The sequence below is a fragment of the Pseudoliparis swirei genome, chromosome 6 (assembly GCF_029220125.1).
Source record: "Pseudoliparis swirei isolate HS2019 ecotype Mariana Trench chromosome 6, NWPU_hadal_v1, whole genome shotgun sequence".
NCBI classification, from domain to species: Eukaryota; Metazoa; Chordata; class Actinopteri; order Perciformes; family Liparidae; genus Pseudoliparis; species Pseudoliparis swirei.
Genome location: NC_079393.1, coordinates 26,774,715 through 26,787,214, shown reverse-complemented (window position 1 = coordinate 26,787,214; position 12,500 = coordinate 26,774,715). Strand labels below are relative to the sequence as shown.

Below are 12,500 nucleotides of genomic sequence, written 5' to 3'. Positions count from 1 at the left end.
CACTGGTCCATTATTACTGCTTGTACTGACGGGTGCTTTGCCTTGTGTGTTAATCACCGTCGGGGTTTTTAAGATCTACGCCATGATTCCCATGTACACTTTTGGCACCCTTTGCCTTTTTCTGTCAAAGTTTTTGTAGCTGCTACTACATAGGATACATAGCCTACTAGCGACACATAGCAACGTTAGCTGCTACTAGATAAGATACATAGCCTACTAGTGACTCATAGCAACGTTAGCTGCTACTACATAGGATACATAGCCTACTAGTGACTCATAGCAACGTTAGCTGCTACTACATAGGATATATAGCCTACTAGCGACTCATAGCAACGTTAGCTGCTACTACATAGGATACATAGCCTACTAGCGACTCATAGCACGTTAGCTGCTACTACATAGGATACATAGCCTAATAGTGACTCATAGCAACGTTAGCTGCTACTACATAGGATATATAGCCTACTAGCGACTCATAGCAACGTTAGCTGCTACTACATAGGATACATAGCCTACTAGCGACTCATAGCAACGTTAGCTGCTACTACATAGGATACATAGCCTAATAGTGACTCATAGCAACGTTAGCTGCTACTACATAGGATATATAGCCTACTAGCGACTCATAGCAACGTTAGCTGCTACTAGATAAGATGCATAGCCTACTAGTGACTCATAGCAATGTTAGCTGCTACTACATAGGATATATAGCCTACTAGCGACTCATAGCAACGTTAGCTGCTACTACATAAGATACATAGCCTACTAGCGACTCATAGCAACGTTAGCTGCTACTACATAGGATACATAGCCTACTAGCGACTCATAGCAACGTTAGCTGCTACTACATAGGATACATAGCCTACTAGCGACACATAGCAACGTTAGCTGCTACTACATAGGATACATAGCCTACTAGCGACTCATAGCAACGTTAGCTGCTACTACAGGATACATAGCCTACTAGCGACACATAGCAACTTTAGCTGCTACTACATAGGATACATAGCCTACTAGCGACACATAGCAACGTTAGCTGCTACTACATAGGATACATAGCCTACTAGCGACACATAGCAACGTTAGCTGCTACTACATAGGATACATAGCCTACTAGCGACACATAGCAACGTTAGCTGCTACTACATAGGATACATAGCCTACTAGTGACTCATAGCAACGTTAGCTGCTACTACATAGGATATATAGCCTACTAGCGACTCATAGCAACGTTAGCTGCTACTACATAAGATACATAGCCTACTAGCGACTCATAGCAACGTTAGCTGCTACTATATAGGATACATAGCCTACTAGCGACTCATAGCAACGTTAGCTGCTACTACATAGGATACATAGCCTACTAGCGACTCATAGCAACGTTAGCTGCTACTACATAAGATACATAGCCTACTAGCGACTCATAGCAACGTTAGCTGCTACTACATAGGATACATAGCCTACTAGCGACTCATAGCAACGTTAGCTGCTACTACATAAGATACATAGCCTACTAGCGACACATAGCAATGTTAGCTGCTACTACATAGGATACATAGCCTACTAGCACCACATAGCATTGTTAGCTGCTATTACATAGGATACATAGCCTACTAGCACCACATAGCATTGTTAGCTGCTACTACATAGGATACATAGCCTACTAGCACCACATAGCATTGTTAGCTGCTACTACATAGGATACATAGCCTACTAGCACCACAGAGAAACGTTAGCTGCTACTACATAAGATACATAGCCTACTAGCGACTCATAGCAACGTTAGCTGCTACTACATAGGATACATAGCCTACTAGCGACACATAGCAACGTTAGCTGCTACTACATAGGATACATAGCCTACTAGCGACTCATAGCAATGTTAGCTGCTACTACATAGGATACATAGCCTACTAGCGACACATAGCAACGTTAGCTGCTACTACATAGGATACATAGCCTACTAGTGACACATAGCAACGTTAGCTGCTACTACATAGGATACATAGCCTACTAGCACCACATAGCATTGTTAGCTGCTACTACATAGGATACATAGCCTACTAGCACCACATAGCATTGTTAGCTGCTACTACATAGGATACATAGCCTACTAGCACCACATAGCAGTGTTAGCTGCTACTACATAGGATACATAGCCTACTAGCGACTCATAGCAACGTTAGCTGCTACTACATAAGATACATAGCCTACTAGCGACACATAGCAACGTTAGCTGCTACTACATAGGATACATAGCCTACTAGCACCACATAGCATTGTTAGCTGCTACTACATAGGATACATAGCCTACTAGCACCACATAGCATTGTTAGCTGCTACTACATAGGATACATAGCCTACTAGCACCACATAGCAGTGTTAGCTGCTACTACATAGGATACATAGCCTACTAGCACCACATAGCAGTGTTAGCTGCTACTACATAGGATACATAGCAGGGCTCTCTTAAGTGTCACGCATTGAGCGTGAGACTCACGCATTTCGGTCTTAACTCACGCACTCCCGCTACACATCGTATTTCTCACGCTGAAAAAAACTCTCGGCTCTTTAATGTTTTAATGCAGGGGTGCTCAATATGTCGATCGCGGTCGCCGCAGAATTCCGACGCTGGTTTGCGCGCATCGGGACGGAGCAAAGAAAAAGTCACTAGCACCCCCTCCCCCCCTCTTCTCGGAGCTCTTGCCTGTCTTCAAAACTTGAGAGCCCTGCATAGCCTACTAGCACCACATAGCATTGTTAGCTGCTACTACATAGGATACATAGCCTACTAGCACCACATAGTATTGTTAGCTGCTACTACATAGGATACATAGCCGACTAGCACCACATAGCATTGTTAGCTGCTACTACATAGGATAGGCTACATACTTGAGGTGGTTATGTTATAATGGATTATAGAGACAAGGAAATAAGAGAAGAACCAAACAGGAAGTGAGTTTTCTGACAGAGAGGGAAAGTGACGTTTGCTTTTGCTCTCCAACCCTCCCCCTTAACCCCCCCCCCCCCTCTCTCTCTCTCTCTCTCTCTACCTGTGACGTCGCCGCTTGTTACTTTCATCACAGCTCACTCTCCAGCCCTCCCTTTCCTCTTCCATCTCTCTCCCTCTCTCTCTCTCTCTCTCTTCCATCTCTCTCCCTCTCTCTCTCTCTCTCTTCCATCTCTCTCCCTCTCTCTCCCTTTCCTCTTCCATCTCTCTCCCTCTCTCTTCCATCTCTCTCTCTCTCTCTGCCGCCTGTGTGCGAGTGAACCAGCATCACTAATGGCGTCTGGTTCTCCTCTCCATGCTGGTGTGTGTGCGTGAAACACCCCGCGCGGTGCTTCTGCTCCTTTATTCATGTGTGTGTGTGTGTGTCTGCTGAAAATGGCAGGATTACTACAAGTCGGGGATAATCCGCTGCCCCGACGGCGTCTCCATCCCCGAGCTGAGGGAGGCATGTGACTACCTCTGCATCTCCTTCAACGACAGCACCATCAAGTGCAGAGACCTCAGTGAGTAGCCGCGGATTGCCTTGACAACGGGGAAGCGGGTGGTCGTCGTCACCCGCTCACTTCTTCTCGTTCGGCGTACACGACGACGAGTAAGTGGCACCGTGACGTCCAGAGGAGGCGATGTCGTTGCTCCACAACGTTCACTGCAGCTGACACAAAGGTCAGATTCATATGGAGGTGTGTGTCCAGGTGTGCTGCTCACAGCTGATTGGACGTACCTGTGGCAACATCCTGGTCCTTGGAGGCCGTTTAGCGAGAGGTTGGAGTGTTTGTGATTCCTCTGTTGTGAGTGTGTGTCGGTGCCTCTCTGTGAGTGGGAGGAGGCTGCTGTGTGTGTGTGTGTGTGTGTGTGGCTCTAAGTAGGTCATGATTAGCTGTGAGATGTAATGCTTGTTATGCAGCCAGCCCCATCACAAGCCTCCTTCTCCCAACAGGGGAGGAGGAGGAGGAGGAGGGGGAGGAGGAGGAGGGGGAGGTGGAGGGAGTCGTCATTAGTTGCCACTTTTAAGTTATTTTGTATCCTTTATTTGCGTCTAATTGAAATAGATCTCTGATCTGTTCTGCACACACACACACACACACACACACACTAAGCTGTGTGTATACACACACACACTAAGCTGGGGGGAGGAGGAGGAGGGAGGAGGGGGATGGAGGAAGGAGGAGGTGGGGGGAGGAAGAGGTGGGTTGAGGAGGAGGTGGAGAGGAGGATGAGGTGGGGTGAGGAGGAGGTGGAGAGGAGGAGGAGGTGGGAGGAGGAGGAGGAGGAGGAGGTGGAGAGGAGGATGAGGTGGGGAGGAGGAGGTGGGAGGAAGAGGAGGAGGAGGTGGGGAGGAGGAGGTGGGGTGAGGAGGTGGGAGGAGGAGGAGGTGGGGTGAGGAGGTGGAGAGGAGGTGGTGGGGTGAGGAGGTGGAGGAGGAGGAGGTGGGGAGGAGGAGGTGGGGTGAGGAGGAGGTGGAGAGGAGGAGGAGGTGGGGTGAGGAGGTGGAGAGGAGGTGGGGAGGAGGAGGAGGTGGGGAGGAGGAGGTGGGAGGAAGAGGAGGAGGTGGGAGGAGGAGGTGGGGTGAGGAGGTGGGAGGAGGAGGTGGAGTGAGGAGGTGGAGGAGGAGGAGGTGGGGTGAGGAGGTGGAGAGGAGGAGGTGGTGGGGTGAGGAGGTGGAGGAGGTGGGGAGGAGGAGGTGGGGTGAGGAGGAGGTGGAGAGGAGGAGGAGGTGGGGTGAGGAGGTGGAGAGGAGGAGGAGGTGGGGTGAGGAGGTGGAGAGGAGGTGGGGAGGAGGAGGAGGTGGGGTGAGGAGAGGAGGAGGAGGTGGGGTGAGGAGGAGGTGGGGGGAGGAGGTGGGGATGAGGCGGTGGAGAGGAGGAGGAGGTGGGGTGCCGCTTTGAAGTGATTGTGTCTCCAGCTGTGTGTATACACAACGCCTCCATTAATTAATAATATGTAATGGTGCGTTCAAGTGTGTCTGAATAAACCCCGTTCACTTCACGTTCTTCTCCAGCTGAGCATCACGAGTTCTCTGGTTCCTATGCGACGCCCTGAGAACAGTTTTCATGTTCAGTGTTTCTCAAACTTCAAACTGACCAATCGCTGCCCCCCCCCCCCCCCCCCCAGGCGCCCTGATGCACGAGCTGTCCAACGACGGCGCCCGCCGCCAGTTCCAGTGCTACCTGGAGGAGATGGTGCTGCCGCTGATGGTGGCCAGCGCCCACAGCGGGGAGCGGGAGTGTCACGTGGTGGTGCTGACCGACGAAGACGTGGTGGACTGGGACGAAGAGTATCCCCCGCAGATGGGCGAGGAGTACTCACAGAGTAAGACACGCCCCCTCCGCCGGCTGTTCATGCAGAACTTTGGTTGCCCTAATCTAGTTTGTCTGTTTTTTATTTTTATTTTAATCTATATTTTTAAATGTTATATTTGTTTCTTACTATTCCATTTGTTTTTGCCTTGACTCTGTAGAGCACTTTGTAAACTTTGTTATTAAAGGTGCTATATAAATAAAGTTATTATTATTATTATTATTATTTATGGAATATATATATATTTATAAATATATATCTAAATACACACACACGGGACACACACAACAAAGAACAACAACAACAACACAATATGAAATGATATCAATTCACACGTGTTGCCCCTCTCCTCGTCTCGTCAGGAGCAACATCGTGTTCCTCCGGGTGGTTGACCCTTTGCACACACACACACACACACACACACACACACACACACACACACACACACACACACACACACACACACACACACACACACACACACACACACACACACACACACACACACACACACACACACACACACACACACGCACACGCACGCACACACACGCACACACACAGGACTCATGTGTGTGTGTGTGTGTTCCCTTCCAGTCATCTACAGCACCAAGCTGTACCGCTTCTTCAAATACATCGAGAACAGAGACGTGGCCAAGAGCGTCCTGAAGGACCGCGGCCTGAAGAAGATACGCCTGGGGATAGAAGGTACCCTCCTCCTCCTCCTCCTCCTTCTCCTCCTCCTCCTCCTCCTCCTCCTTCTTCTTCTCCTCCTCCTCCTCCTTCCTCTTCCTGAAACACAGTAGTTAGAGTCAACAGCCGTCTGGTGGCCCCGGAGGACCTTTCTGACAAGCGTTCATTTGTTAAAGAGAAATACCCAGAAGGCCACAGTGGTAGACTGTAACCAAGGAATGATGTCATCACCCAGTCTCACTGAACGAACAAGCGTTTCCACGCCAACGCCAACAACGTGCTGGTTGCGTTGGAGCGTTCCTCTGAGCATGTTTGAGTGGCCCGTCTGATCCTCGGGGTCCGTGAAGGCGCGGGAGCTTTTTCAAAAATATAGAACAAATTAGGATCTACTAACACACACACACACACACACACACACACACACACACACACACACACACACACACACACACACACACACACACACACACACACACACACACACACACACACACACACACACACCAGTGCAAAGCATTTGGGGTTGGAAAAAAAAAGTAAAATGCAGCATTGTGACATCAGTGTCTGATTTAATATATAATATATACAATTCAGTTTAATATTTAAAGATTTGTTTTAAAGGGTACCTGTAGTCAAAAACAACAACGTGCTACATCCATTCGGCGCATCAAATAAATCGTATTTACCCCGCCGCTATTGTCAACAAGTCACGCATAGCCCGAGGCTTTACATTTCTTTGTCAACATTCCGAGTCCGTGAACGCTTCAGGGCGCAGACATTTTGCTAGTTATTTACTCATGTCAGAGGTCACTATGACGTGGAGTCGTTGAAAGGAATTCAGCCAATCCGGAGCCACTTCTACACGCGTTGCTTCTTGGGATAGATCGGTGGCCTCAAGAATTACACAATCTATATCAGGGGTGCTCAATACGTCGATCGCGGCGACCTGCCAGTCGATCGCGGCGTAGTATTGGTAGATCGCATGACATAAAAAAAAATTGGCCCGCCCCCCTGTCACTTTCTCTATAGCGCCACATTACAGCAGCAGCACGTCATTTCTGTCTCTACGTGTTGCGTTGACAGTCCTCTGCCCGCCGTCTCGTGCGCCGCGGAGCTCCCGACACCGGTTTGCGCGCATCGGGACGGACGGAGCAAAGAAAAAGTCACTAGCACCCCGAACATGTCGGCCGATCATTGCATCAATGAAAGACATCTCCAGCGCTGGCTTATGCGCGATGTAGCTATCAAGCTCACGCTTTTGTGTGAAGCAGATGAGGTCTAATGTCACAATATCATCGGACATAAGTTCGTGCTCTTTACAACAAATGCACTCTATGTCTGTTTTTTGTGGCACACATTTCCCACAACTGCACCAAACGTCCGCCGACTTGCGTGCACGGTCCGCACGGTGAAGCATCTGGACCGGCGGTCCTTCGGCATCAACTTCATCTGAATCATCGCTATCATCGCTGTCACAATTCACTAAATGGGGATAGTCTGCTTTTAAAGGTTCAAACAAGTATCCAGTTGCTGAATCAGACAATCTTTCATCGTCCATATTTCGCCCGTTTTCTATATTATTAAGTTCTCAGCATTTGTTTGCGAGCGCTCGACGTTGTTTATATTGGTATCTGAACACATCCGCTGTGGTTGGCTGTCGATCTCTCAACGATGTGACGTCACACCACCGGCGCCATATTCAAGCACCAGTGCAATGAAGCTTGTCGGAGTTGAGGGACTTTGAACAGCCTAAACTACGTATTGTTATTGAATACTGGACCGTCAGTGCATGAATAACCTTTAGAAACACATTATCTTTTGATCTGGCTACACATTCGAGATCACAACAGGTACCCTTTAATGGATGCTAGCTTATTGCTAAATGCACAAACAGGAACACGTCGCTGATTCTGGAACGGACGATTTGTTGGTCATATTTGGACGACTAAAGGAAGTGAGTGGTCCTGGTCCCGGTCCTGGTCCCGGTCCTGGTCCTGGTCCCGGTCCGTTTGTCTCCAGCTGCTTCGTCGCGGCGCTTTGACCTTCTTGATTTGGAGGCGTGTGAACGAGTCTTTACGTGAGACCGACCTCTTCACCTTCATCGTATGTAGTCGTACCTTCATCGATTAAAGTCAACAGTGAACCCTTGAAGAAGGGCGTCAGTTCTTTTTGAGGATCAGGGCATCGCAGAGACCTTGTGACGCTGTAGTGACACAGAGTGAGCCGCCTCACAGCCTCAGAGCCTCACAGCCTCAGAGCCTCAGAGACTCAGAGCCTCACAGCCTCAGAGCCTCACAGCCTCAGAGCCTCACAGCCTCAGAGCCTCACAGCCTCAGAGACTCAGAGCCTCACAGCCTCAGAGACTCACAGCCTCAGATCTCCGTTATTCTCCCCTGCCGAGCCGTGTGTTGACCCCCCCGTTGTCTCCAGGCTACCCGACCTACAAAGAGAAGGTGAAGCGGCGTCCCGGAGGTCGTCCGGAGGTCATCTACAACTACGTCCAGCGTCCCTTCATCCGCATGTCCTGGGAGAAGGAGGAGGGGAAGAGCCGCCACGTGGACTTCCAGTGCATCAAGTCCAAGTCCAGCAGCAGCCTGGCCGCCGCCGGCGCCGCAGACGGGCCCCGGGACCAGCCGGGGGCCCCGGACCCTCAGGCGGACGAGCTGGACACCGCGGGCGTCAACGATCCCCATCAGCCGGCTCTGGGACCGGCGCCGGAGAACACGGCGGGCCCCCAGCAGGCCCGGGACCCCCAGCAGGCCCAGGACCCCCAGCAGGCCCAGGACCCCCAGCAGGCCCGGGACCCCCAGCAGGCCCAGGACCCCCAGCAGGCCCAGGACCCCCCTCACAGCAGCAGCTACACTCAGGCCACCTACCACTACAAGCCGGACCCCGACTCACCCTCGCCCTCCGCATGAGACACTGGACTACAACTGACACTGGACTACAAATGACACTGGACTACAAATGACACTGAACTACAACTGACACTGGACAACAAATGACACTGGACTACAACTGACACTGGACTACAAATGACACTGAACTACAACTGACACTGGACTACAACTGACACTGGACTACAACTGACACTGGACTACAAATGACACTGGACTACAACTGACACTGGACTACAAATGACACTGAACTACAACTGACACTGGACTACAACTGACACTGAACTACAAATGACACTGGACTACAAATGACACTGGACTACAACTGACACTGGACTACAAATGACACTGGACTACAACTGACACTGAACTACAAATGACACTGAACTACAAATGACACTGGACTACAACTGACACTGGACTACAAATGACACTGGACTACAACTGACATGTGGCTGTCGGACTCAGAGCGGCTCGGAGCACAGACACTTGATTGGCCGTCGAGAGCCAATAAGGACGCAGCGTTCCAGATGAAGCACCTGCTGCCCCCCCCCCCCCCCCCAAACACCACTCGGCCTTCCTCTGCAGCCAACGGTTCTTTACTCAGCGGACCAGAGGAGTTCATTCTGCCTGTGAGGAGACACACCTGCTGCTGGGATACCTCACCCTCAACGTACCTCCTCTCCTCCTCTCCTCTCCTCTCCTCCTCATCCTTTCATCTCTTCTGCTCCGAGCACACAGAACATGTTGGAGACACAATGTTTTACAATAAATGCTTCAAACACACGCCTCCCGCTTTCAATCTGTAAAGGAGACGAGTCCACTGGGACTGCATATGGATTTAGATACATACATATATATACAGGACTGTCTCAGAAAATTAGAATATTGTGATAAAGTTCTTTATTTTCTGTAATGCAATTAAAAAAACAAAAATGTCATGCATTCTGGATTCATTACAAATCAACTGAAATATTGCAAGCCTTTTATTTTTTTTTATATTGCTGATTATGGCTTACATCTTAAGAAAACTCTAAAATCCTATCTCATAAAATTTTAATATTTCCTCAGACCAAGTAAAAAAAAAGATTTATAACAGCTGAGTGTTTGTCAAGGCTCAGGAAACCCTTGCAGGTGTTTCGAGTTCATTAGACAATTCAAGTGATTTGTTTAATACCCTATTAGTATACTTTTTCATGATATTCTAATATTTAGAGATAGGATATTTGAGTTTTCTTAAGCTGTAAGCCATAATCAGCAATAAATCAGAATAAAAGGCTTGCAATATTTCAGTTGATTTGTAATGAATCCAGAATGCATGACATTTTTGTTTTTTTAATTGCATTACAGAAAATAAAGAACTTCATCACAATATTCTAATTTTCTGAGACAGTCCTGTATATATACCAGATGAACAATAGACGTCATGTGACCAGATGAACAATAGATGTCATGTGACCAGATGAACAATAGACGTCATGTGACTAGATGAACAATAGATGTCATGTGACCAGATGATCAATAGATGTCATGTGACCAGATGAACAATAGACGTCATGTGACCAGATGAACAATAGATGTCATGTGACCAGATGAACAATAGATGTCATGTGACCAGATGAACAATAGACGTCATGTGACCAGATGAACAATAGATGTCATGTGACCAGATGAACAATAGATGTCATGTGACCAGATGAACAATAGACGTCATGTGACCAGATGAACAATAGATGTCATGTGACCAGGTGAACAATAGATGTCATGTGACCAGATGAACAATAGATGTCATGTGACCAGATGAACAATAGACGTCATGTGACCAGATGAACAATAGATGTCATGTGACCAGATGAACAATAGATGTCATGTGACCAGATGAACAATAGACGTCATGTGACCAGATGAACAATATATGTCATGTGACCAGATGAACAATAGATGTCATGTGACCAGATGAACAATAGATGTCATGTGACCAGATGAACAATAGATGCCATGTGACCAGATGAACAATATATGTCATGTGACCAGATGAACAATAGATGTCATGTGACCAGATGAACAATAGATGACATGTGACCAGATGAACAATATATGTCATGTGACCAGGTGAACAATAGATGTCATGTGACCAGATGAACAATAGATGTCATGTGACCAGGTGAACAATAGATGTCATGTGACCAGATGAACACTAGATGTCATGTGACCAGATGAACAATAGATGTCATGTGACCAGGTGAACAATAGATGTCATGAGACCAGATGAACAATAGATGTCATGTGACCAGATGAACAATAGATGTCATGTGACCAGATAAACAATAGATGTCATGTGACCAGATGAACAATAGATGTCATGTGACCAGATGAACAATAGATGTCACGTGACCAGATGAACAATAGATGTCATGAGACCAGATGAACAATAGATGTCATGTGACTAGATGAACAATAGATGTCATGTGACCAGATGAACACTAGATGTCATGTGACCAGATGAACAATAGATGTCATGTGACCAGGTGAACAATGTCATGTGACCAGATGAACACTAGATGTCATGTGACCAGATGAACACTAGATGTCATGTGACCAGATGAACAATAGATGTAATGTGACCAGGTGAACAATAGATGTCATGTGACCAGGTGAACAATAGATGTCATGTGACCAGATGAACAATAGATGTCATGTGACCAGGTGAACAATAGATGTCATGTGACCAGGTGAACAATAGATGTCATGTGACCAGGTGAACAATAGATGTCATGTGACCAGATGAACAATAGATGTCATGTGACCAGATGAACAATAGATGTCATGTGACCAGATGAACACTAGATGTCATGTGACCAGATGAACAATAGATGTCATGTGACCAGATGAACACTAGATGTCATGTGACCAGATGAACAATAGATGTCATGTGACCAGATGAACACTAGATGTCATGTGACCAGATGAACAATAGATGTCATGTGACCAGGTGAACAATAGATGTCATGTGACCAGGTGAACAATAGATGTCATGTGACCAGGTGAACAATAGATGTCATGTGACCAGGTGAACAATAGATGTCATGTGACCAGGTGAACAATAGATGTCATGTGACCAGATGAACAATAGATGTCATGTGACCAGATGAACAATAGATGTCATGTGACCAGGTGAACAATAGATGTCATGTGACCAGGTGAACAATAGATGTCATGAGACCAGATGAACAATAGATGTCATGTGACCAGATGAACAATAGATGTCATGTGACCAGATAAACAATAGATGTCATGTGACCAGATGAACAATAGATGTCATGTGACCAGATAAACAATAGATGTCATGTGACCAGATGAACAATAGATGTCATGTGACCAGATGAACAATATATGTCATGTGACCAGATAAACAATAGATGTCATGTGACCAGATGAACAATAGATGTCATGTGACCAGATGAACAATAGATGTCATGTGACCAGATTGACAACATCAGTAGCACCATGTTTTGTCCATAATGAAAGAAACACATTTTATTTTTAAAATATTTCACTGCCGATACATACAATACACTCATCGTACTCATATATATTTGCAT

At 47.3% G+C, this 12,500-nt stretch overlaps 3 protein-coding genes across 11 annotated transcripts in view; 1 reads left to right on the top strand and 2 right to left on the bottom strand.

Moving 5' to 3' along the window:
• Positions 1 to 3,877, bottom strand: part of si:ch211-176l24.4 (NF-kappa-B-activating protein) — a 35,051-nt gene extending 31,174 nt beyond the window's left edge. The window contains exon 1 of the mRNA XM_056415951.1: positions 3,732 to 3,877. The gene's annotated coding sequence lies outside the window, so the exon portion shown is untranslated. The remainder of the gene's footprint in view (positions 1 to 3,731) is intronic.
• The window catches only part of LOC130194764 (BTB/POZ domain-containing protein 10-like), a 22,851-nt gene extending 13,167 nt beyond the window's left edge, over positions 1 to 9,684 (top strand). Inside the window, exons 5-8 of the mRNA XM_056415926.1 lie at positions 3,393 to 3,513; positions 5,123 to 5,320; positions 5,906 to 6,016; positions 8,432 to 9,684. Coding sequence (XP_056271901.1) covers positions 3,393 to 3,513; positions 5,123 to 5,320; positions 5,906 to 6,016; positions 8,432 to 8,919 — 918 coding nt within the window. The 3' untranslated portion in view covers positions 8,920 to 9,684. The remainder of the gene's footprint in view (positions 1 to 3,392; positions 3,514 to 5,122; positions 5,321 to 5,905; positions 6,017 to 8,431) is intronic.
• Positions 9,685 to 12,408: 2,724 nt separating this feature from the next.
• The window catches only part of bmal1a (basic helix-loop-helix ARNT like 1a), a 28,819-nt gene continuing 28,727 nt past the window's right edge, over positions 12,409 to 12,500 (bottom strand). For all 9 annotated transcript variants that reach the window (XM_056415900.1, XM_056415907.1, XM_056415904.1 and 6 more), the window contains one exon: positions 12,409 to 12,500. This exon is cut by the window's right edge and continues 1,599 nt beyond it. The gene's annotated coding sequence lies outside the window, so the exon portion shown is untranslated.